We start from the raw sequence: 26,388 nt of genomic DNA on the forward strand, positions 1-26,388 counted from the left end.
AGGAGGCCGGGCGGGACTCCGGGATGCGCCAGGCCCGGCCCCCGCCTCGTCGGGGCTGCGCGTGCGGCGCCAGGCGAGCGGGCCGGCGGCGGGATCCGCAGCCAGGCGGTGTGGTGTGTGCTTGTGTTGCAGTTCCTCACGGAGCTGACGAGACTCTTCCAGAAGTGCAGGACTTCGGGGAGCGTTTTCATAACGCTGAAGAAATGTAAGTGTTCGGTGTGGCGGCGGCGTGAAGAGGTGCCGGTTTAAATCGGTGCTGGTGTGTGCGTTAGGAGATGGGGCTGTCCGTTTGGCGAGAGCGGCACGGCGATACCCTGCGGCTGTGTTTCGAGCTGTGGGCCACGTGGGGGCTTTCTGGTTGTAAGACGCTAGTTGGAAGCTCTTAGGCTTCTGAAAACGAAGAATTAAAACATTCTTAACCTTTCTTAGGTTTCTCTATAGTTATTGGTGGGTTCCAATTGAATGTGAGAGGAGAGTGGGTGGTTGGAGTGACCTCCTCAGGGCTGCGGCGGGTCCTCCAGCACTAGAGACCTGCAGGTTTGGCAGGACGAGGTGGTGGCAGCTCGACGGGGCCCTGCTCCCACGAGAAGTGGTGGGCAGGCTGTGATCTGAGATTCCCCCCCGTCTGGGCCGTGCTGTGCTTCTGCAATACGTACTCAGGGCCGTAGTCTGAATCGCATTTGAAGCGTGGCGCTGCTGAAATAAGCAGTCCATACAGCGTGTCTGAGGGAGAGTTTGTGTATTTTTCTTGGCTGTCTTTTCAGGCAGAACTAGTTTATGTGATGGAGCCTTCTGCAATTGCAGAGGGAGGGGTCTGAAAAATTTTCATTCATTTGAGGCTGCTCTAAATTCCAAGGTGTTTTACTGATCTCGTGAGCAATTTTTAGCATCTCAGGTCGGGAGGCATCGCATGATTTTAGTGAAATATGAATAAACATTCTCTATTTTCCAATACAGATGATGGTCGAACAAAACCAGTTCCACGCAAAGGCCACGTAGAAAGTTTTGAGCCAGCAGACAATAAGTGTCTTCTAAGAGCTACTGATGGAAAGAAGAAAATCAGCACAGTGGTGAGTGACAGCTCTGTGTTAGAACGATGAGCTGCCCTACTTGGCTTTTATGCAACACTCCCGTATTTAAGTGAAGCTGCCTTATGTGGATTGCACGAGAACTGCCCCCTTTGCCTACATGGAATTAGTTGAAGGCACAGCTGACATTGGGATGCCAAAATGTTACACTTACGTTTAGTCTTACAGATAAGACAATTGTTTAGTTGTACTTTCTTTACCAGATTTTGCTTCAAAATGGTATTGCTGAGCAAGCAGGAAAGGACTGTGCGTGTTTTCCACAACCTTGGGTGCTGAGGGAGGGGGAGGGAAAACTGCTTCTAGAGAGATAAGGATGGTGTGGGCAGAAAGCCTGATGGAACCTGCAGGGTGAGGAAAACGTCATGGCTCCAGGGAGAAAGGTTCTACAGTCAGCCTCAGGTGATGGAGGCAGCTTCTTATAGAGCTTGATGGAATTAACAAAGGCCTGGCACTACTGGAGCAGCCAGGAAACAGGGGAATGTTCTCTGACTGAAATAGTAGAAAAAGGATTCTTGTTTCTTGTCAAGAATATGTGGTAAGAGGCAGACGCTTTGAAGCCTCAATCTCACTTAGGTTGCCTAGGTTTCTTTGTTTGTTTAAATTACCCCCTCCCCCATTTACAGAACTTCTTGTATTTCAGGAAGTGTTAACTTTTGAAGTTGGGGACCTGATGTGTTTATTTTGAATAAGAGATTGGGAAAGGCTTTACCTGACTTTAAATGTCCTCTGTGATGTAATTTAAGGGAAAGCATTACTTTTAGAAGTAGTTGAGGGAATCTGGGCTATAGCATTTCATTCGAGGATTCGTGTTTCCACCTACAATTAAGGTGTGGCCTCATTGGGAAAGCAAATATTCTTTACTAGAATGTTTCTTCACCTCTTTCCTATGTGAAAACGCGTGGATTTGGGAAGGACAGCCTTCAGAGGATTGCTTTAATCTAATTCGGAGTGTTGTCAGTTTTCTAAGTCAGTGAAGTATTATGGCATGTCAGTACAGCCTACTGTTTATATGTGATGTTGTGAGAGATAGCTACTGATGGGGAATATGTACTGATAGTTTGTAATAGAAGCCAGTGTTCTCTTGGTTAACCTCTGGTATTACTTTTGTAGGTGAGCTCAAAGGAAGTAAATAAATTCCAGATGGTAAGTTTTGTAAGCCTTCTATTTTCCTTTTCTGTAGGTATTGGGGAGTAGCCAGAAGGAGCAATGGAGAGCTGGGGCCAGGTTGGTTCACCACTGAACTGACATACAGATTAATCTCAGACTGCACACATCCATCCATGTAAAACAATCTAGTTGTTTTATCTAATTTTCTACATTGGTTTAGAAACAAGTTTCCCAGAGTAGTAGAGGAAGGCTGTCTGTAACTGAGAAAATGAAGAAACACATCCATGAACAGTATGTAAACTAGTATATACTTGAAGTGTCTGTTCTTTTAATGGTTCTAATTGTTGTTTCAGGCGTATTCTAATTTGCTGAGAGCTAACATGGATGGCTTGAAGAAAAAGGACAAGAAAAGCAAAAACAAGAAGAGTAAAGCAACGCAGTGATGGCCAGTGTCCTACCATCACTGTAATAGACTTGATCCTTGCTCAAAGCAAAGTCCATTTCTTTTTGAGTTACCACTTGTCTTTGGCTTTTCTTTTCCAGCAGGATACTGGGATGTGATCAGTACTTTTGTTTAAATTGAAAGGCAGAAGGTGCTTTCTGTGGATTGTTGTATGGCAGGAGTATTTACAAGATTTTACCAAAATAGCTTTACACTCGTCTGCCAACTAGTTTTGTACTTATACTGCTGTATGTTTTGTATTATACAAGTGGGCAGTGCAAAACCCATCTGGGGAATAACAGGGGTGAAGAGTAATGCACAGCACCATGAGCAAAGTGAGACTGGAACAGGAGTCTTGGTGACAGATGCCCAGTTTTATAGATAAGCCGCAGTAATACCAGGGAAAGCGGGTGCCAACCTATTACCAGGAACAGCAGCTTTCCTGTTTGTCTTATTTTGAGGGACTTGTTTACATGATGCAGTACAGATGTCTGTAAGGCAGCCAGAACGTGTTTGAGCTCGCACAGAGCTTAGCAGCTGTGCCTTTTCTCCATGCTGACCCAGCTGTGCTGAGCCTGGCTTGGGGCGGGGAGGGCAGGATGCTGCATCATGGTTCCTTCAGACATCGCTTAAGAATGCTTGTGTCACCTGAGTGTTTGTTTTTTAAGGCTTCATCCTTCAACATATTCAGGGATCTGGATTTCCCCATTTTCACATCGTAAAGTAACTCCTTCATATGAGCAGATGTAAAAGATGAATACTTACTTGTTCCTATTAAACACAATGAGAAATGGATTTAGTTGTAACGGCTGATGTGACTTGTCTGGTGAATGGCTAGGAATGGTCCCGTTATCTGTGACTTTAGGACAAGTACCGCTAGAGTTACTTTCTGTACGTTGCTATTGCAACCTCATAATTCTCAGAGGTTTTTGGGCTGGTTTGTCATTGACGTTACCTCTTCACATGTCCCGATTTCACCCTCCTTGTCACTAGAAGAAAAAGGCAGAAGTAGATAGGTATTCCTTAATGCACTGATCCTGCAGCGCTGAGGACAAGCGTTTGTTTTAAGAGAAAGAAGCAGGAACAAGTTACTTAAACACCAGTGTATGTCCAGGCATAGATTGCTTTTTTTGCATATTCTGGTATATTGGATTGATGTGACACATAATGCATTATATTCAGCAACTAAGGCTGTTATTCATCTTTACATTTATTTAGCTTATTTTTTTGATGTGTTGGTATTGCAGTTTAGTTTTAAATACATACACTAGTAATTCTAAAAAGCATTGACTGAGAAGCTGTAGCTTCAAAATGGAAATTAAAATTCCTTTAATCATTATGTCTTCAAAGGCTTTCTTCATGTGGATTCTAAACTTAAGTTTGCTAGTTCAAAACTTCTGTTATACTTCTGAGCATGTCAGGTTTCTCTGAAGTCTTACTTTCAGGCCCTTCAGGCTTAAAATAACTTTTTCTGCATAGGATTCAATTTTTGTCTCCCAGGGAGCAGCTGTTGGTTTTGAATGGGAAAGTGTGGGGGCAGGATGGATGTAGGCAGCCAGGCTTGCACAGTTCAGCTTGATATGTTTTACAGATTCAGCTACTATGTTTTATAGAAAGATTTAAGATGAATTAAAAAAAGACAAAACTTTCGAATACATATTTCAAAAAGGCTCAGTAGCCAAACCTTTTATTACCGAAAAGTTCTTCTTCAAAAGTCATTTACAGTGGAAGATAATACATATTCTCTAATCCTTGAACTGAGATTCTCATTTCAGTACTGATGCATAAGGACATAAATGGCATTCTAAGCTGAATTTAAGTAAGTCATTTTACACTTACACAGCTGCTAATTTCCATTGTAAGGGAGCAAGAATTACACAGTAATACGTATCTCTGGCTGTAGTCAGACTGCTTCTTAAATACCTATAAAACATTTATTTCCATTTCTTGGAATAAATTTACAGTTTATATTACAAATGAAATTCCTTTGTGGAAAACACTATTGCCTGTTAGTAAGAGCATCCCATAAAAGATGCTTTAAGCACTAAAACAAAACCTTGCATTCATCTCGGTAACTGTACAGGATGAGCACAGGAACCCTGCAAAGGAAACAAAAATAATTTTTTTAAAATTTGTGTCAGATTCCAATTGTATTCTTTCAAAACAGGAGGAACTCAAAAGTCCCACCCACAAGGAAAGAGGGTCACAATACAGTAGTGGAAACATACTTGAACATATTTGTATTTACTATTCAGTTGTTTGAAGAAAGCAACAAAATAAATGAGAGCAGTTTAGAATTTCTTAGAAAAGGTTTATGAAGTGTAGAATTTAGATTACCTGAAGTGAGGATTAGATGATGTTAACCCCCGATTTTGTTTCATGTTAGCCAAAAATAGCACTTAAAGAAACAGACATACTTCCTGAATATTTCTTTTTTGTACTTGGGGAGAGGGAAGAGGAGAACAAATGAAGAGCAGTTTATTAGATGAAGCTGAAATGCAGAAATCGATGGGATATTTCATGTACCTTTAAGAACCTAGATTTACCTCTTCTCCATTTTGATACTGTAAATTTCATCACAAATTGCTTGCAAGTATGAACATCTCTGTTTTGGCCATCGTGACATCAGTTGTCTCACAGTAGCATCAAAGGCATGTCTGGCTCCATCAAACTAAGGAAGAAAATGACAAGAAACTGTAGTATTCTCTAGTGAAGGAAGTACTTCTCTTGGAAGGATTCAGTATTCTGAACAGTGTAATGTCAATTCCCCTTAATCAAACAGGATATTAAAAGGATATAAATGTAATTCATGCAAACACACGCAACTTGCCTTCATTATTTAAGAAAAGGTGTTAAGAACGAGGCTTTTCAGAGATCGCTTTCTTAAAACAGTTCAGCAAACAAAGAGGCTCTGTCCTTTTAGCAGTGCTGGATGGAATATGAGAATTTTAGCATAAGGGCAGTAAGAATTGAATGATACAAGCTGATCATGTGCCTGTTCCCTTTTTTGAAGCGAGAGATGATAAACTGTCTCCATGTTTTGGAACACTGGGTGTAATAGGTATTTTGAAATGTTCTTATGTTTCACTGAAGTCTGATGACCACGTGAGCACTGCTTCAGAGCAGCATTACGGAAGGTGTTAAAAGGAGTATGAGATCTACATCCATTTACAGGAAGGATGTCATCTGTATTTTTGGGGAGAATGGAGGAGTCTCCAACTGTATTAAGAACTTCTGACTTCAAAGCCACTGCTTTGTCTACAGCATTTTTTTTTCCTAATCAAGTAGCTTCTGAATTGTTAAAGGGGCCTATAATACTTATACATCTTCTGTCTTTCTTGGCTTCACTAAGAAAAGAAGCTTCAGCTGTGTACTCATATCAAATGCCTCTGTGTTTAGGGTCCTCCTTCATTAACAGCTTCAAGAAAGAAACATTTGCTGAGACTGCAAGTTAAAACTTACTTGTTTTGGAAAAATGCACAGTAAGTTTGAATTTCAGATAACTACTGGGAAAAATCCATAGCTTTGGATTAGGATCTCCTAATGGTGTCTTGTGTTACTTGGGCATTTCCCAAAAAGGGTTTTCTAGCCTCAGTTAAGCTCTCTGGGCAGAAAATTGCTTTCAGGTTTTAAAGCCTAATTCAAACTCCTCAAAGGAGAAAAATTACAACAGGCAAACCGTACGTTCAGTTTTGTTAAGAACAAAATTTATAACCTGTACTTCCATTAGAGTTTCAACTACAATACTTAATTGCTTACCTCTAATAATAAGAAGTGTATCAGAGTTTCTTTTGGCAGATCTACCTGCAGAAATATCAAGAAATCAAATATTTAACATTTCTATCATCAGTTTGCCAACTGGAGATTAACTGCAGTAAGGGGAGTCACCTTCAGTTCCAAAGGAGCACTCATGCTGACAGTGCTAGGAATATACAAAGGCTTTAAGCATTTAAACTAAACTGTTAACGAGAGATTCCATTATGGAATGTTCCAAATAGGCGCAGGCAAATAGGAAGTACATTTCTTGAAAAGCATACACCAAAGCCTGAAAGCCATATACAACAGCTGGATCGGTTTAACTGTAAGAACAAATCTGGCAGGAACAAGTTATTAAATTACCACAACAGGATAAGTACAGCTTAAGACTTTACAACTAAGTACTTGTTCCATTTTGGTGTGTACAATTGGACAGTACATACAGTCTGAGACACTTCTCAAGCATTAAAGATGCACAATATGGCCAAGAGTTTCTTTGGTTTAATTTGCTGTCTCTAATGTGAGGCTGGTAGTAGCAATTTCTTCCAGACTGCATCATCCAATTCAATTACAGATCTGAAATTAATTCAAGCTTTTGCCAAAATACTTACTGCCAAAATCTCAATTTCACTTGTTTTCTGTTGCAAGTTAGAAATGAATGTCTGCAGTCTTGTTTGAACCTGCCAACAAAAGATGGTCAAAAGTAACACACTGCTTTTGTGACCCACGTTGGGAACAATTGTTCTGTTTCATAGATTATGAGAACAGAAGAGGCTGCTTCTAGCACAAGACGCAGAACTACACATTTAAACTAAAATTCACCATCAATATAATTTTCAGTAACATCCACAACAAACCTTGGTAAGTAGACAGGAAGAGACTGGGTCTGAACAATCTTGCTGTAATGATAAAGGTTTGGTAGTAGCAGTATTGCAAAGCAGACTGGGCTGCACATTAGGTTGTGAAGCCTGGTATATGCAGTTACAAGCTGCCTTCCTGGCCATTAGGTGAGAACCTTTGACTGGAGGGCACAGCAAAGTAGGGCTCATTCTTCTTAATACTTACATACATCAAGTATATATATGTATATAGCTATATAGCAAGCAAGCTACGATAATTTTGCAAAGGTAGCATTTTATAGAAGTAGTTGCAGCCTTACATTAATATTGTCTTCTGTACTTCAATATCTTGAAGCCACTAACCCTAAATAAGCAAACGGAAATTGTCTCTGCATCATCACATCGTGCAATCTTTTTACATTACAATAATACTGTATTTCAGGGGCTTAATTCTTAATACTTATTGGGTGTGGGTGTACCTGAATTTCTTGGCGACGTCTGGCACTGGCAGATAACTTCTCAGGAGCTATAACGCTGACATTAGGCACTACAAGAGTTCCATGCGACTCAAACGCACCTAAAATGCAAATGTAGAGTTTTACATTATATTCTCTCCTAATAGAAAAAAAAGCAGCAAGAAACAGAAAATTCACAAATATTAATAAGCTTAACATGTAGTGTGGGACTCAAAAAGCTGCTGGAAAGTACAGTTAGTCAGGTCCATTGGAGGTGAAATATGCATATAAGTTCTCAAAATGCATGCCTATGACTGTGAAAGGCTGGCTGGCATGAATAAAAATTTGATATTTTATGTCAGAGATCCCTGAAAGTACTAAAAAGTTCCAAATGGCTTACAGAATTTATAAAAGAACTTAGTATACGTAGTATCAAAAAAGGAAAGCTACAGTAAGATTGAAGAAACCATTTAATGCACAGACCCAGGAGACAGTTTGTTTTAATTCACTTTGAAATGTGTAGGGGGAAGAGTTTCTAGCAGATGCACTGCTAGAAAACATGTCCCTGTGCTGACCTTGGCAATACTTTTAGAATGTATGATCCAGCAAGATTTTCTAACAAAACTCAACAGAAAGAGAAATTATTTTCAGTGACTTATTAACTGGAGAATAAATACCTGAACTATTAGCAAATGATCCCTTTTGGTTTGGTACTGAGAGGTTGTCTGAAGTTTCTCTGAAAGTTAACAAGGACAGTTAAGGAAACAACAATAATGAAGGCATGCTCTGATAACACATGGTTTCAGGCTATGGTACATACACACTTATTTCATTCCAACACACATTTATGTTCTGTTCTGGAACAGACAGGAACTCATACAAGATTACATTAGCAAATTTGATGCATCAAGCCCAGAAAATGACAAGCAACTGTACCGCTATTGTATCGGACTGCTGCTTGTCAACAGCACAGCAACCTTTGTGTTAACTTTAGCTACAAACAGCTATGCTGCCCATGATTCAAGAGTGATTTAGATCCTAATGCTAGAATATATTAAGAAAATTTTGTTTCTAAATCATTAACTTAATCAACTCACAGATTTTTGAGAGCTGATGCTGGTGATACCAGAATACCAAAGCAGTATTTATACTTGAGATCTTACAAATCAAAATAAGCTTTTGATTATTTGGATCCATTTGTTTTGACAGTATTATTATGATCGTAATTGTTGCATTTTTATTATTACCAAATATGATTTTTTCTCTGTATTCTGCTCCCAGGATTTAAAGGTAGTCTTTAGAAAGTATGCTTTTCTTTCACAGCATGAAAGAATATATAGATCCTACAGATCTGCCACAGAACACATGAGAATTAGGTTAGCTGCAAAATGCCACAACTGGCAGAGGCCAGATAAAGGAAGAATGAGGAGGTGGGTAGCAGATGTCATCCACCTGTGCACAATATTTCTGAGTTACGCGTTTCATAGCTTAAAGATTTTCTTTACTGTTAATTCAGAAATATTATGGATACCCAATCTGTTGGCTTATTCATATAAACTAGAATTCAGACACTCTGTTCCTGCTATCACTAACATATTTACATACATATGTACACATATGTAATACAGATGAATAAATGAGTGTTTAAGCATATATTTTATAAGGTCTGTGTGTAACAGCTCTACTGCTTATGCACAGCAGTGTAACTGTTGCCTTTCCTATGATTTCTGTTTGCCACAACAAACAGTAATTTCAGCAAAGACACACAGTCCTGCTGCATACCCTGAGTCTTTTGCCAGGTGTTATTTTCACTTGTGCCAGTCAAGGTGTACAGTTGTGCTGGAGTCACACATTCATTTTTACCCTATTAGCGCTGCCTCAAGATGAGAGGGACCTGCTGCTTAAATTCTTTGATTGCAGTGCATGAATGTAAATCACTTCTAGTCAGTAATGGGAATTTGGCGGCAGTCCTGCCATACAAATGATACTGGCGTTTTAGTTGCATTTGAGTTGGATGGATACATACATAGTCTTCTAATTTGTGAAGCACTAACCATGTTTCAGTATAACAGCTTATAGGGAAATCAGTCTCTTAATAAAATTCTGTAGCTAAGCCTTTTGCTTTCTTTTCCCTCAAAAAGAAATCAGTAAAGTTCATATTCTTTATTGAGTACTATCAAGGTTTAACTGAGTATATAATTATTTCATTAAGAAAACCATATTTATGTCTTTACTTTGCAAAGATTTTTTTTTACTTACCTACTACCTCTTTCATCACAGATTTTAGTTTTCAGTTTCTGGACCAGGTGATCTACTAAGTCAGATTCAAAAATCCTTTTCTCCGTCTGTCTGTCTTTCTCAAAGGATTTCACCTATGATGTATTTCAGTGATTCTTAACATTGTTTCTTAAAACAGCATGTGAATAAATGTCTCTAGACCAAACTGGGTTATTCACCTTTTAAAGGTGAAGCAGTCATATGGAAGAAGCTGTCATCATTAGCTATCAATGACTGTTCATTAAGTCTTTGATTTCCATATATTTTCAACCAACTAATTTATTCCACATTCCCAAAGCTTAAACTATCTCATCTACTTTTATCTCATGTGATAGATAACATTGAACAAAATGGTTCAGAGGTGCAGATACCACATTAATAAGAGCTTATTAGATTTGGGGTCTTTTTTTTTAACATTCTAGTACTTAGCAGCCAAACCTACGTTTACTTGAATTCCATCTACTGAAATACTTTATAGAAAAATGTAATGTTCATGATCCTAAGAAATAAAAAATATAGAACAGATTTATCAACCTGAAACACTGCTGAATGTTCTCTGATACCAAGCTTACCTTTACATGACTTCCTTCTTTGTCTGATACAAGAGCTACATATGTAATCCCAGAACATCTGCAATACTCCTGCAGTTCTTCCTGGGACTGAAATAGAAAAAGGGAAAGAGGAATGGGATGGAAATTTAACAAATTATAAAATGATCACTTAAATAATCAGTTTCCCATCTTGAGTTATAATAACTTTATATGCAGCAGTTACATTCAATATGAAGAGTTAGTAAGGCTTTCCTCGCTCAGAACAAGTCCAGGAGATGAAACTTAATTTTGCGTGGATACATTCACCTAACATTCTTCAAGAATCAAAATTTAAGTCTATACTCTAGGCAGTCTGCCTAAGCCCTGCAGTCCCAGTTCCTTCACAGAACGGTTGGCTGGATCCACTTTACGGGCAAGGCATGCTCACCAGCACACCACCTCCCAGCTCTCCAGCCCTTTTAGCAAGGCAGCTTTGGGGTAAATGACTGTTTCCTCTTTGCCATCTGTCTTCCAAAAGGAATCATTAGTAATAGAAGATAAGTGAAATGCGGTCCAGTCTCCTTTCAGCGTAAGTGAAGATGCAAGGACAGTCTGCAACGTACAGCTGCCTTCACGGTAATCTATAAATGCCTTTCATGCATTTCAACAGATCTAGAAGATACCTGGAACCAACCAAGGTCTATTTGGAGATCCATTCTGTTAGGATGGCACCTTCAGGTGACCTCCTTCACTGGTACAAAATGTGCTTAAATGAGGCCAGTTAGCTCTCATTTAATTTATTCTGTGACTTTTCTCCTTATTCCAATACACCTTGGACTCTGCACTCAGTTTATAATCAGGGAAGGTCACTTAATTCCACCGTGCTGTGAGGAGCTCTCCTACAGATTTTTGAAAGGTCTGGAAGCTGAAGAGCACTGCAGGGACAGTGAGAATCTACCCAAACAGCAACCTGCATTCTCAGTTTTCTGAATTTGTGATTCAATTACAACTAATTCAAAAAAAATTGAAAAAGTATGATCTCGGCCTGTTCTAATCTTAGAGAACAGCAACGTAATTAATACATGTAGATAGAAATTCTACCTGGGACCAGTCGTACATTATTTCAGCTGGAATTCCTGCAGTCCAGAGTTTCTGAACAATATTGATAGCTCTCCCCATTGACATCTGACCAACACTTACAACCAGCAGGTCACATGAGCTGACAGAAATCTGGAGGAAAAGTAAGAACAAGGGGGACAATATTAGCCACCAGACCTTTTCCACTTTATTAATGCAGTTAAAAGTAACTAAGGAGGATACATTTTTCAAAGCCTAACAACCTGCAAAAGGTGTTAGATCACCTCTTTCTAGAGCCACCAAAGCACATTTGGAGGATGCTGAAGTTTACTCTTTGACAAAAAGCAACTGCAAAGCCTCAGCCTGCAAAGCCTCCTACCCTATTCAGTTCTTCCTTTCCCAATGAACTTAGCAATGTTAATTTATTCTTACAAATAAGTTAATGAAATAACATGTTCCACAACCAAATGAAATAGTGTGACATACAAAGTCCATTTTCTTACAGTTCCTTCCTGGAAGAGCAAAATAAGAATAAGCTGAATATCCACAGTTGTATTCTTTCATCTGAAACAGCACTTAAGCAGAGGAAAGTCCCATTACATTAAAAAGTTATAAAACTGAAGATTCCCTGTTCCCTTGCTTTATTAAATAATGCTATGTGTAGACACAGAACAAAACAAGTCAACTTGATGTGTGCTGTTTCAGAATGTTTTTTTGGATCACATCTTAATCTGTTATTTTTTGTCCATCTGTGGTTACAGGTAAGTTACTGTCAGAAGTAAGCAAACGAACATTCCCATCTCCCCGGCACCAAACTTACAGTATCCTCCATACTGGAAACAGCAGCAGTTATTTTATCTATAGCTATGCTGACTCCAACAGCTGAAGGCACCGGTCCTACTGCCTGCGGTCCTCTAAATTGTGGGATCTGAAAGACAAAAGGAAAAAAAAAAAAAAAAAAAGACAAAACTAAAGAACCAAATAGATATCTTTGGAAAATGTCAAAAAGATTTTTCACTTTTCACTTCTTTGTGTTCTCTTTTCCTATAAATTCATTAGAAGAGATGTACACACACCAGGTGATCGTATCTGCCCCCTGCAGCAAGAATTTCAGGCACAGTTCTTTGCCTTCTTTTGATGTATGCTACGAACTGGAAGATAATACCGTTGTGTTGCTGTATTTTGTAAACTAGTCCCAGATTTATGGAAATCTGTAAAATAAAAATACATACGTGAACAATTCCTCTACCATTACTGGTTAATGTAATTCATTTCCTATTAGGTGTATGTGCTGACAAAACTGTTCTCACATAAGAAGACATATAGAAAGATTATCTCCAAAGATTAAGATACAATTAAAAAACAAGGAAAGAATACTTTAAGCTTAACGCATCACAAGAAAACTAAACAGCAAGCCTTAAGGAAAGTGGAACATGATCAGTAACCATCAGCTTTCTACATTTAAAAAATATTTATAGCTCATTTCAAAACTCAACATTTCTTTATGCTTCAATCTTGGTTGGAAAGAAAATCCCTTTGTAATTAGATAGAAATGGAGGCAGAGACTTCCAAACAAAAAAGATCTTGTTCTTCAAACAGCTCTCCCAAAATGACTATCGATATTATTACCTGCCATCAAAGATCTTTCAGTGTGCTTTTTCTACTCTCAAATATCATTAGTTTGTTTTGTGATAAATTGCAGGGCCAAGAAGCCTACAAACAACTGATTTATTAGCAGAGTGTTTCTACAAACCTGAAGTTTTATTCCAAGTTGCTTTAGCAGACCGATTATTTCCTCTAGATCCTTCATACCATGCTTCAGCAGCTGAGTCACACCTGGCTTTTGTTTTATCATTGTGTTTAAAAATGGAAATACATTACTTGCTTCTCCCTTCTGCTCAATGAACCTGTAGAGTCGAGAAAGCTAAAAACAAAACCAAATAAAGATAGCACCAGTGAAGGTGCTCATAACAGACCACTTTGAGAAAAATGGAAAATATTCGTCTGTACGATTAAAATATCAGCCTTTTTTTGCTTGTTTGACCTAGCAGCCTTTGTCTACCTACTGAGTTGAGGAAAAGAATGGACACGTACAATTCTCATTGGGGCATCCAGAAGTCAACACAACTTTCTGTATTGACGCTCATCAACGGTTGCTTACTTTTTTTTTTTTTAAATTTCTCTCAGTTTGTTTTACTACGTGTCATTGTACAGAATTCCATCTGTCCTTTCATTTCCATAGTCTCAAAAATATGTTTAAGAGAAGAGAGAAACATGGAAAGTAGCCATACTTCAATGGAGAGCAGAACAAACTCAAACCACTTTCAAAGAGATTAATCTGTTTTGGACAGTGGATTTAACAGTTGATTCTTTTTATCCTGGTTGAGTAAATTTCAAAGTAAATAAAACTTAAGTAGCTTATGGCAAGTTATGGGGAATTTAACAACAAATTAAAATTACTCACGCTATTTGACGTGAGAGAGAGATTACAGAATTTGGCTTCCACTTCTCTTTTAGTTAGCTTTTCAGTCTGCAAGAGAAACAAGTGCAAACATATTCAGAGCAAGTACATTACAGCAAACATTACTGCTGAGAAGAATTAAAACACAAGGTTCCAATGCTTTTAATTACAGGCTCTATTTACAAACTTCAATCGTACCGCAAAAAAGCAAAGCTGATAAGTAACACATTTTCTACTTATGTTTTAGTGAGGCCATATTTGGCTTAATCTATGGAAGAGGAAGAAGTATAAAAAAGTAAACTTCTGTTGAAAAGCACTTCTGCGTAAATAATACAAGAATTCCCGTGTGTTAATTAAAATGATAACAAAATAATTAGAAACTGAATCATAAAGCATTATGAAATATACTATTTTTTTATTTAAATACTACCTTAATAATTTAATTTCATCTATTTTCTTTGCTTATTAAGTGGAAAAAAACCCTATGATATTAAGATACATTTATTTTTACCAGTTCTCAACTACACATGAATACTTATTTAAAAAATTATCTCAAAACATCCAAATTGAGAAGTAACAGAGAACATATTAATCTGAGTTCACTGCTCAAAGGTAGGCAGCCCTTATATCTAACAGGATGTTCCTTGTTACGCTGGCAGTGTAACAAGGAACTGTTACTCATTTTTAGAGATAGCTCCTCTAAGTAAGATACCCTAAATTATGTCTACGAAGATTAGTTTAATAATTCATATCTTACCACAGCATCACAGAGAATGATGTAAACTTGATTGAGTTTATCCTCTGGTATCCCACAGTGCAAAAGTATAGCTTTCAGTAAGGAAGTATGGTTCAAGTAGATACTGTAATTTCTTTCCTGAGTTTAAAAAATAATAATTAAAAAATAAAAAAATTAAAAAAAGGAAGAAAACAAGAGGAACGTTTTATTAGCATTCCTATTTACTTAAACACTAAACAAAACACACATGCAAGAAGAAAACTCACAGACAGTTTTTAAACCTTCAGTAACATCTCCAACTGTTCAGACCTCTCCTTCCATCACCTTACCTTTCATTTATAAATAAAGAATGGCAGTGATTGCTCCATTCTACAGTAATTACTTGCCCAACAGAAGGCAGATCTATTTCAGTGGCACTGTAGGCATGCAACTAGTATTTCTGATGCACACACAAACTTTCGCATCATTTAATGTTCACCTACAAAAACACACAACAGTGTTCTACACATGACTATTGATAAAACCTGTAAGCAGAAAGTTCTGTACATTAGATTAACATTTTAAGATGGAAAAAGAGGAAAAAAATACATAAATCAAAAGGTATGATTAGAGAATCTACCTGTAGCACTGAAAACTCCTGAATGATTTCTGAAATTGCATAAATTGTTTCTGCTAAAGGCAAAAAGCTATTTCCAGTGGATGTAATAATGTCAAATGCACATTCCAGAAGTTCTTTGGGATGACAGCGGTCTAACTTCCGAGGTCTGAAAACTCGCTCTATGCAGTATCTGAGGGAAACATTGAAGATCGAATCAGCATCTTCAGCATTCATTGTCATCAAGCACAGCATCTCTGCACAACATCCACATGTCCCTTACCTTTTCAAGTTTGATATATTGTTTCTAGCTACAAATCTTGCAAAAGGAATCTGGAAAACAAAATACATAAAAATTGTTAACAAAACTAGTCTAGTGATGTCCTTAAGCGGCAGGTGAATTACTGGTATGCATCAGCATTTCTGCTCTCACAAGTAATGTGCCATAAATATTTGCCGTGGCCAAATAACATAAATCATCTTTGTGGCAGGTCTTAAACAACCACACACACACACGAAAAAAAAAAAACAACGGAAAACAAAAAATGTTCCTATGACTGCTTGGAGAAGGATGAAATACATCATAAACTTGTCTTGAAGCCTATTAAAATGTACTATCGGCTATTTTGTTGTTTAGAGAAAGATCCCAAAAAATTGTTTAATTAATCATTGATCAACGCATTTTCCAAAACAAAAAAATCCATAAGAGAGATAAATACTGTAGATGCTGCACATGTTCTTAACTGTAAATCACACTGTTTAACTGAATGTTCTAAATGCAAAGGAAGGGTGAGTCACACTGATATTAAATTAATGTAAGAGATAAAAGGTCAGGTTATTTACCTGTCAGTAATAAACACAAAAATAAAACTTAAAGCAATTAAGTTTTAATTAAGTGCAAAGCAATTAACAACACTAATATTGCCTATAATTGAGTAGTGCTGAATCATGAATAGTAAGACTTCGGCTACACATGCAGCAGTTCCTCTCAGAGGAGAATGATGCTCAACTGTGTGTGTTCGAGAGGGACATAAAAGTGGACAGAATGTTGCATGTTCTTTAGAAAGACATACAAATAAGAAAGGGATGAGAATATTTTCATTTATCATGGGTAAAATTATTTGTCTCAAGTACGCACAAGGAAAAAAAAAGCAGCAGTGACATCTACCACATCTATAATGTAGCATTACCTTTACCTTTGGTTAAAAAAAGAGAAAAGGAAATAGTGCACCTCTTCCCTAAATTGTCAGGGCTGCAGCTGTCAAAACCAGGAGGGCAGTATTAAAAAAACCACAACAGATGCTGAAAGATGTACTGCTTCAGCAGTTAGGGAAAGTGTACACCTAAACCAAACTCAGTGAGCTAAATGTATGGACAAACAGTACTCTTCAACCCCAGCACTTCCAGCAAGAAAGATATTACTTACTCTGAGGTCATAAGGAAGCATAACCAGCATCCCACTGTGATCCATCAAATAGGAAGCTTCATTATGTTCATACAGTTTTTTATTTCTAGGCATTAGCAATGGAGTATGCAGCTTGATGGCTCCTGCACAAAACCAACAAAATGCTATTATTTTCCATTTCAGAAGTAACATCTGTTTTTGCAAACTCATAAACAACTTTGCAGCGATCAATATCTTTTAAAATTACATTCTTTTAAATGTCCTTAAATAGTGGAAATGGAAAATCTATTAAAGAAACCTATCAAACAGACTTTGATGTTCTGTCTTCCACGCTCAGAGTGCAGCCATTGTTCTATTTGAATCTAATTTTCACTGAAACTACTATAAATGATAATATCACTAATCACAGAAAAAAATACTTGGGGGAAAAAAAACTTAAAAAGCTCCAAATATAAGGAAATGTTTTTAACTGTTACAGATGGCAGATAAAATCTAAAGGAAAATATATCCGGCTCCCCTGACTTAGAATCTGACAATTTTTCACCCTTTTAATCTCCAAGCTGCTGATAAATCCTAAGAAGTTTGATAAGTTTTAATGGAGGGAAAAGAAGTAACTCATCTTTATTTGGCTTCATATTTCCCAGTCTCTCTGCTTTTATACTGCGAAACCCTGATTGTGTTCAATCAGTTTGTGATATACTAGGAAATCTTCCGGTTTCTGTTTTAAAGATTACTCATTTTTATAGAAAATATAACAAACCATACAATAGCACCATGTAAAACATTTCAAATGGGACAGTATGTATATAAGTTTTCTTCCTTTTTAAAAGCTAATTTGAAGCAAATACTAATGACTAGATGAAGTCATAGAGAGAAAAACCATTGAAGACTGTTGAAGATCATAGCTCTGGCTCAGGAAGTTTCCCAATGGCACATCATTTCTAAGAGAGTATCAATGAAAGCACCATTGTACGGCTGCTCTGTTCTTACTTCCTTTCCTTGGCCATTTGCCTTCTGGCTACATTCAGAGGGAGGGTGCGATGTCACATGGATGTTTGGTCTTTCACTATAGGCCTATCCATATATTTATACCTAAATTTAACATAGCATTCTGCATCTGAAAGCTCCTACAGGTTCATCAGAACCAGATACATTCAAAGATGTAATTAAGATTTTAACCGTTCTTTCTATGGAAAATTTAAATCATTCAGACTTCAAGTTAACAGCTAGAAATTTAGAATTTCGAGTAATACACAACTACTTTTGAACAAACTTGGTGACTCATGATAGCAGCAAAATCGTTCCTTTCCCTTAAATCCACTCAGTCATGAAAAAGGGAAATGAACAAGTTTTGTAAACATGCTCACCGTGTCTTTTAAATATCCGACTGATAATCTCGCACACGTGCTGCTGGATCTTGGCTGCCCAAACAGAAAAACTGCCCTGAAAGCATCACAAATAAAAAATACATATATAATTTTTATGCAAGGAACATTCCACTTAATATAAGTAAAAAACATTGTACTATCTTCTTTCACTATATTGCTTCCACAACAAAAAAGAACAATAGCTATACAAAGCATCATTTTACTGTCACCTTGCACTTTACAAAGATTTAAGAACTTAGAGGATTATGTTACCATCATGAGAATGGGAGAAAACACTCAAAGCCAACAATTTATGTTGGCAATCAGATGCTAAGTACTATCAGTTTAAGAGAGGTTAAGAATAAAGCTTATTTCTTCATTGAAGAATCAATGTAAGGTTAAATACAAAGCAGGTTATGTGGGTCCCATAGTGCAAATGTGCAGCTCTAAATAGTAACTCATGTGAAGGTTGATTTTAAGAGAGAAAGCAATTATCTCATGCGTGCTTTGCAGTCAACCATAACAACTTTTTTTTGTGGTTGATTTTTAAAAATCCAACAGAGGAAAAAACCAAAAACCCAACAGCCCTTAACAGCTACAAACCTTCAGTGTATCACTGTCATAGGTGTAGTCTATAGCTGGAGATATACGCTGTGAAAATATCTGACTCATCATAGTGCGGTAGGCCTTGCCATCCACATTGGCTAAGGTATGGTGGAGCACTTCATGAAGCTCAGACTCTTCCATTTGTGGTGGTGGAAGATGTTCACTTTTTAAGAGCTCCACGGCTGTTGGTCTTGCTGCAGGGTCATGGTTCAAGAGCCACGTAATAACCAATCTCTACAAGTTAAATCAAAATTTTATTGTTTTTCTTATGCTATCAGTCTTAAAATAAGCATTCTTAGTTACATCACGGGAATAAGATACTGAGACTATATAGGAGAAAAAGGAAATCGGGGTTTGAATCTTTAGGTTGGGTAATTCTTTACTTACTCCAAGTATCTTTTGTTGTGGTATTACCTGAATAAAGAACTACTAGAACAAACTGTTAGAAATTTGTTAGTCCATTTACATCTCTGGGGAGAAAAAAAACCACACTGTGACATTTATTGTCCTATGCTATGCAAGCTCTGGCATCTCTATGAACAAAATCAAGAGAAAAGAGAATCGCATGCATAACAAAGGTTTGTGAGTTACAGACACTAAGGAGTGTATTTCAGTATACTGTGTAAGATAGAAACCTTTTTATAGCATTAGTGAGACAGACTGCTGTTTCACTACCAAAACAGACAAAAAGTTAATGCTGTTAAAGAAAGAGTCCATTTGCACAAGGAAAAAAATTTTCTCAGATGATTCAGAAAAAATTACACTGCACCTTATCACTTCTTTCCTCTGCCATGGAGGCATAATAACTAAATAAGATGAAACAAAAAGAAAAAAAGAAACTGTTCGAATCCATTGAGTACCTGTTGAATCAAGTTTCCAAAATAACTCTTGGCAGAAGTATTCAAACTTAGAGCATTAATTTATGTTGTATCTCTTCCCGTTCTGTGACGCAGATCTCTTTCAAACATTTAAGGGTTAAAAAACAAAACTGCAATTACTTTGTGTCTAAAAGGTAAAAATTGTCCCTCAGAGTCTTAAAGGTATGTAGGCAAATTCTGCATTTCTTCATGACTGCGCTTCGGGAATTCTGTAAATAAGCATGTTTCCATGACAACTTTATTATTCTTTTGAGATCTCTTTCTTTCTTTGTCCTAATGTCAGGTAGTAACAGTTTGGCAGGAATCATTAATTTAGAATTAAGTGGGGAAAAATAGTAACAAGTGTTTCTTGATAGGGTTATCTAGTAGTTAAGATGTCTTCAAAATTACCTGCTTTGCATGCTTGACTTCATCGAAGTCTTGAGGAAATAAAATACTGGGCTACAAAACAAACCACATTTGAATTAGAACAGCACTGTTTGTGCAAGCTGTCTTACAGAGACCGAGCACTGTTTCTGACCACAGGGGAAGTAAAAACAAAAACAAACAAACAAAAAACCATGATAAATTTAGTTTGAGGAGCTAACAGAAAGAAGAATGTTACTGAAATGCACGTATGTTTGTGACGGACAATCCATACTCTCAGTCACTTATCAACAACAAGTAAACTGGTTCTTGAGAACTCACTGGGTATAAACCCAGCTGTACTAAAGCCATGATCTGTTTATTGTTGAAGATTACACCTCTAGTGTCTTGCAATAGAAAAATTAATTTCATTGAGACAGAACACTGACTAATGGCAATAACATTAAGAAATCCAAAGTACATTAAGAAAATGCCACTAGGAGCCCCAATTCTTCCAATTATTCTTCCCTTCTACTTTTTCTTCTTTTTGTTTGTAAAGCACACTCCATGGAAACATCTTTGCTTCTCTTAAGCTATCTGATGCTCAGAATTGATCCTTTATACCTGAATACTTACTAATCTTAGCTGACCAAGAACAAAGATCCTTTCCGATGCAGTACTCATGGGGTGGTAGGACATTTCAAAGAATATTATACCCAGACTGAACAGGTCCACTTTCTAGGGAAGAAAAAATATAAAATCCACAACTGTTTCTTTTAGATTTCCATGGAAGATGACAGCAGAAAAAATGCTTTGGTTAAACTTTGCGTTATAGTACAAGATGTAAAAGGTGTGGGTTGCCTTTATTTGCTTTTCTGTTTAACTTTTTAAGGGACATAATCCATTAAGACTTGTTAGACTTCAATTACTTTTATCCTCACAGCACTGCCTTGACATAAAGGACTCCATTTCACTTTTAAAACACTCCTGCTTTGAGATTCAGCTTCTTTGTGCATATAACCAGGATGTTCTGTAAATTAAAAAAAAAAAAAAAAAGTAACTGCCATCCCCTAAAATGACAATCTAAGAATCCAGGAGAGCAATTCTAATGATGACGTTTTTCTTAAGCAAAGACTCTCAGATTTCTAACCTATTCATTTATAAAGATGCTCCTTTCAACATCAAGTTGCTTGCATATAGCCATGGCCACAGCACAGGCATCCTTTTACCTTAGTCTACTCTTAAGCAAGGGAATGAGAAATATCCCTTCATCTCAGCAGACCCACCATATCCTTTTCCATCTCGATTTCATCTCTGTTGAGCATGAGTGACCAGCATTGTACCCACTACCTTAGATTCCAAGCTGCCTTTTAGTAAGTCTAATCATACCTGATTGTATGTAGATTTTGTGTTTCCTTGGACCTCTGGGCTGACATACAGTGCAGTGCCAACCATCCCCGTCAAATTACCTACAAAGCAAAAGATGAAAGCATTTGTTTCAAGAAAGTAGGAAACGTGGCATCAAAGTCAAGAAAACTTGATCGTCTTTTGTCCTCATTCTTTCCAGGATGAAATGCAGATTGTTCTAAGAGATACCCAGACATGAACAGATTGCAAAACAGTTCTCAACTTCACACATGAAATGTACATGTCTGTCTATACTGCCTACATCCTATCTATTGCTCTGTAGAATTTTAGTAGGTCAGCACAACTCCATTTCACTTCTAAAGCACTCATCTTATGACAGAAAATATACTAAAGTTTTCTCAAAGCACAAAATTCATCCCAATATGGAAAGTGTTAAAAGCCAAACAAAAAACAAAACAAACAAACAACAAAAAAAAGCAAAGGCAATCAAACAAAAATCCTCAAATCTTGAAATTATCCTATACAGAGAATAGAAATGCAGATGGAACAGATATACAGGATCTCCATATATCTCACCATAATAAAAGTGTCAATCAATGGCAGAAAGCTAGTAGTGGAAGCAAATTTGGTCAGATAACTGCCCAAACTGCCAAATTATATGGAACACATCCATCTAGAAGTTGCATTTTTTTTCCTACAAAAACACATATTTGTTTATAAAAAACATTTTTTTATTTGTAAAACACGTTTTATTTTCAAAGAAAGAATGGAAGTTATAACAGAGTACGTAAGATTTCCATATATAAGAGTTTGCTTAAAATCATTTAGAACAAGCTACTGTGTACACTAACCTGATGGGTCATAGTTAGCAAAGCTATCCGAGTGATTTTCTTCTTGCTTAGAGACTGCCTGAAATGAGGAAAAGAGATACACGCAGTGAAGATTATGGCATTCACAATATAATCGTTATCTTCTATGTTCATCTTTCAGGTTTTTACAACACCAAATGCAAATTGTTTAATTCACTTTTGGCTGTACTCACTGCATTTGCTGGATGATCTGTAGCTAAACCAAAATCACCAATTTTCACGTGATCATTGGAATCTAAAAAAATGTTCACAGGTTTCAGGTCTCTGTGGATCATTCCCTGTTAAAGCAGGAGAGCAACAAAAAAAAAAGACTGATAACATAAGAAACAATAAACACAATGCAAAATGTAAATCTTTATAATAGACTGAAAAACAGTGTTATATTAATTATTCTATAAGAAGTGGAAAATCTATTGCATTAAGTCACCAATGACTAATTTTGAAGACTGTAGTTGCTAGTCCAGAAGCTAAAAACAACCCTTGGTGTTAACACATATCTAAAGCAACATTTTTAAAAGGAGGCAATTTTTTTTATGACAAAAAGGAAAAAATCTGAAGTGATTCATTGCAAAATTAAAATTGATGAAAATTAATTCCAAAACCCTAGAACTGAATAGAAATGGCAAGAGAAAGGACCACTAATAAACGCAATTATGTAGAATCAAAAGTTCAAAATGAATAGAATAGGATGGAATAGAATAGAACAGGTCATAGCATATATGTGAGAGACAGGTTGTAACTGTCACACTTGCTCACCTTCTCATGGATGTAAGCTAACCCATCCAGAATTTCTCGGAAAAGCCTCCAAAGCCGACTGGTGTCTTCATACAACCCTCGGTCAATGGTATCCCTCAGTGTGCTCTTTTCACAGTATTCCATCTTCAGTTGTGCATACGTAGGAGAGAGAGGGAAGAAAGTGAGTTTTGTCAAGGAAAAAATGATCTGAAATTTCTGTGAGAGAAGAGAAACTGTGAGAACCTTAATGCCCGATTCCAAAAACACAGTTCAGAAGCAGATAATATCACCTAAACATTCAGGTGCTTGGAATTCTCCTCAGATGTGTTTTAGCTAGAAAATACGCTCTCCTGAGTCCTATCTCATTTTCAGGAGCAACAGTACTAGCTTCCTTAATAGTCTGTTCTCAATCACAACATTAAAAAAGATGAAACCATAATGCATGTTCAAACCAGACTTTGAAATACCCGTGGCTTTACTTTTCTTGACTCCTTGACTGCTTGTTTTATGCTATATACAGCACATGAAAACAAACATAAAAAAAAATATCTAATTCCTTCTAGCTGCAACTCCCTTCCAGACAAGGGCTACCAATAACTGCTTTATAAAAGACTGCATGCAAAACAGTCAACTGCTAACTTCTCTGTTAGTCTAAGTCTTAACAGAAAAGACATGTTTTCAGAAGTAAAGTCTGAAGGTTCAAACTTGAATGAATTTTCTTTTGTTAGGGTCACAAAATGGCTTTGCAAATTACTGTATTTCCTGTTAAAAATAGTGTATACATTGTGGTTCATCTGAAAAGAAAGAGGAAGTTTTCACATCTGCGAACTACATCTTCAAATACAACAAGTACAGTACAAAACAACGGGAGGCATTGCACAGTGCCCTCCCCCCAGCCAAACCTTCTAGAAAACCAGTCTACTGCATAAACAACACTGAGATTAGTCTCATTTTGTTTTTAAAATGTAATTACTTTTCATTACTTTTCTCATGGAAAAACAAAACAAAGCAAAAAAAAAACAACCCAACATCAATTTATTTTTGCTAATTGGAATAAACAGCATCCTTTCATCTAAACACACAAGCAGCCTAACCTGGATGTACAGATAATGCACTGTTTGAATGACTGGTGTTCTGTCTTCTTCTTCGTGGCTATTCTTTTCATTGCCTTCTTCATCCTTTATTGCAGTAAAAGTAACAGAACAGTTAATTACAGGAAGCAGTCCAGAGCTTTTTTACGCATCCTATCATTTTTATTGAGATGAACACATTAATGAAAACTCATCTTCTATGTCTGGGTTTTAATATTAGCAAACTAATACACTGACGCTTTCATAACACCCACTGCTTCTACATCTGCTAGAAGAAAAGGTATGACCCAATTCTCACTTTTGAAGTGAAAACAAATAACATTTTTGCCATAACTAGACACTGGAGGAATAAAACTTCCAAAATACCTGGACAGAATCTAAATCTCTAAGTATGTTAGGTTAAAATAGAAATTAATAAAAAATAAAGCATGCTTAGTAAAAGGAAAAATAAAAAGGAGAAAAATCAATGACATTGGTATAATATATCAGTCTTCCCTATCCCTTCCTGATAGAAAGTACACTGCCACCTAACTAAACATGTATCAGGCCAACGTACATTTTAAGAGAAAGGAGAAAATCAAGGATCAATAAGAGCACTTTACAAACCCTCAGGACTGGCCATAACAGATTCTACATGCTGTAGAAAATTCTGCCCATTAGGTTTCTATGATAGAATCCTCTGACTTTTTACAGCACGTGGTGAGATTCAACATCAGAGCCACTATAACATCACACACATCATTCTGACCTTCTGTCTCTTTTTGACTGCTACGAACATGTCACCAGTTTGAAAAAGTAGCTAGTGTGAATGAACAGACTGGTTTAAGTCCCCTAAAAGTTGGATGGAATTTAGTACATACTAAAATCCTAAACCTACAATAACCAGGCTCATGATTATAAAATATAGATCACGTTTAGCTCAATGACACTGTGAGAAACAAATTCCAGATTAGCTGCATCAGATAATCATTCTGACGTAGCTCATGATGGCACAATATTTGCTGGCATTAACATAACCTTGCATGATTCTGTATTTACACCAGATGTGAAACAAAACCTCTCAAATGATCTGTTTGCTTGTCAAAGACTATTCTGTGACATTTCCGTTTTTACTAGCTTTATCCTTGTACTTACTGGAGGATGACCTTTACTGTTCTCATCCTCGTTATCAAAAACTATTTCACTTTCAGAGTCTGTAGTTGGCCTATTAAAAAGAAAAAAAAGTTTTAGTTTTAAACAGACATTACCAAGAAACATTTAGTCAGAAACCTTGAGCCTATATTTGCTGGGGAAAAAAAGAAGAGAAATCAAAGCTTTTGTTGAATAACTTCCTATATGCCTTTAAAAAAGCAAATGCATCCTGCTTGCAAAGCAAACTTCGACAACTCAGTCTTTTAAAAAAAGGCACATATTCCTATCAGTAGGATTTAATTTCTGTACACAGTAAGCAAAACAACGGTAAGTTCACTTGCAATACAATGCTTAAACAAGAACAACACAAGCAAAGGAACCATCCCATATCCAGTGGCAGGTATTGAATACGTTACTGAAATCAAAAGAAGAAAGGATGAGTAGGGTATCTGGGGGGGACGTTTAGTTTTTATAATTTATTACTAACATTATGTCTTAAGGTTGGAAGAAAATCCAACATAAAGAAAATAAGCAGCCATGCATTCTGAAACAAATGGTAAGAAACTTCAAGAAGCACAAACCCACTTTCCTCTTATACCTACAGTAACTACAAATCTTCTCCCTGGCTATCCAGCTGCTGGCAAACACAGGACTTTCTTTTAACCGGAGGACTGAAGAAAAATGCAGGGAATCAGCTTCAAAGTGAGAATGGTAAAAGACACAAGCTTGGAACACTCGACTATGCTAACGTTTCTTACAGTGCTAATGGTGAAGACTACTTACAGAAACGAATGTGAGAACACCCCATCACCATCATCATCGTCATCATCACTGGACTCCTGATCAGCTCCACTGAATTTGTTGCTGGAGGATCTCTCACACGAAGTACTCCACTCAACTGAACTTGTCAGAACCGGGGGAGGAGCATTAGCTTCCACATCGTTTGTCTCCTCTGCCGTAAGGATGAGACCTGCTTTGGTGGGTGTTCTTTTGTCTTCAGATGTCTCAGATGATGACACAATGGGAACAGGACTTTCGTGTTTTTCTATCCAAGCATTATAATACCTCACAATATTTTCATGGTTTAAACGGGAAAGTAACGTTACTTCTCCCTTAATCCTCCGAAACTGCTTACTGGCAGTGTTTATGCGGATACGTTTTACAGCATAATAGCAACCATCAAGCTTATTTCGCACCTGAAAAATTTGAATAAATCTGAAGTCAAATGCT

General features: G+C 37.0%; 2 protein-coding genes across 2 annotated transcripts in view; one reads left to right on the forward strand and one right to left on the reverse strand.

The window, feature by feature from the left end:
- Nucleotides 1-3,974, forward strand: part of SRP14 (signal recognition particle 14) — a 31,029-nt gene extending 27,055 nt beyond the window's left edge. The window contains exons 13-16 of the mRNA XM_031553764.1: nucleotides 3-205; nucleotides 958-1,070; nucleotides 2,199-2,231; nucleotides 2,549-3,974. Coding sequence (XP_031409624.1) covers nucleotides 3-205; nucleotides 958-1,070; nucleotides 2,199-2,231; nucleotides 2,549-2,638 — 439 coding nt within the window. The 3' untranslated portion in view covers nucleotides 2,639-3,974. The remainder of the gene's footprint in view (nucleotides 1-2; nucleotides 206-957; nucleotides 1,071-2,198; nucleotides 2,232-2,548) is intronic.
- A 316-nt stretch (nucleotides 3,975-4,290) lies between these two features.
- EIF2AK4 (eukaryotic translation initiation factor 2 alpha kinase 4) overlaps nucleotides 4,291-26,388 on the reverse strand; it is a 31,477-nt gene continuing 9,379 nt past the window's right edge. Inside the window, 28 exon segments of the mRNA XM_019616116.2 lie at nucleotides 4,291-4,736; nucleotides 5,184-5,308; nucleotides 6,397-6,441; nucleotides 7,005-7,073; nucleotides 7,712-7,809; nucleotides 8,365-8,423; nucleotides 9,947-10,059; nucleotides 10,537-10,623; nucleotides 11,596-11,724; nucleotides 12,392-12,499; nucleotides 12,648-12,782; nucleotides 13,325-13,495; nucleotides 14,036-14,101; nucleotides 14,790-14,906; nucleotides 15,388-15,556; nucleotides 15,647-15,696; nucleotides 16,790-16,911; nucleotides 18,136-18,211; nucleotides 18,739-18,975; nucleotides 20,010-20,060; nucleotides 20,601-20,702; nucleotides 21,354-21,433; nucleotides 22,184-22,241; nucleotides 22,375-22,479; nucleotides 22,958-23,080; nucleotides 24,031-24,114; nucleotides 25,162-25,231; nucleotides 25,942-26,354. Of these exon segments, the coding sequence (XP_019471661.1) occupies nucleotides 4,682-4,736; nucleotides 5,184-5,308; nucleotides 6,397-6,441; nucleotides 7,005-7,073; nucleotides 7,712-7,809; nucleotides 8,365-8,423; nucleotides 9,947-10,059; nucleotides 10,537-10,623; nucleotides 11,596-11,724; nucleotides 12,392-12,499; nucleotides 12,648-12,782; nucleotides 13,325-13,495; nucleotides 14,036-14,101; nucleotides 14,790-14,906; nucleotides 15,388-15,556; nucleotides 15,647-15,696; nucleotides 16,790-16,911; nucleotides 18,136-18,211; nucleotides 18,739-18,975; nucleotides 20,010-20,060; nucleotides 20,601-20,702; nucleotides 21,354-21,433; nucleotides 22,184-22,241; nucleotides 22,375-22,479; nucleotides 22,958-23,080; nucleotides 24,031-24,114; nucleotides 25,162-25,231; nucleotides 25,942-26,354 (3,117 nt within the window). The 3' untranslated portion in view covers nucleotides 4,291-4,681.

Source organism: Meleagris gallopavo, chromosome 5 (assembly GCF_000146605.3).
Source record: "Meleagris gallopavo isolate NT-WF06-2002-E0010 breed Aviagen turkey brand Nicholas breeding stock chromosome 5, Turkey_5.1, whole genome shotgun sequence".
Classification (NCBI taxonomy): domain Eukaryota; kingdom Metazoa; phylum Chordata; class Aves; order Galliformes; family Phasianidae; genus Meleagris; species Meleagris gallopavo.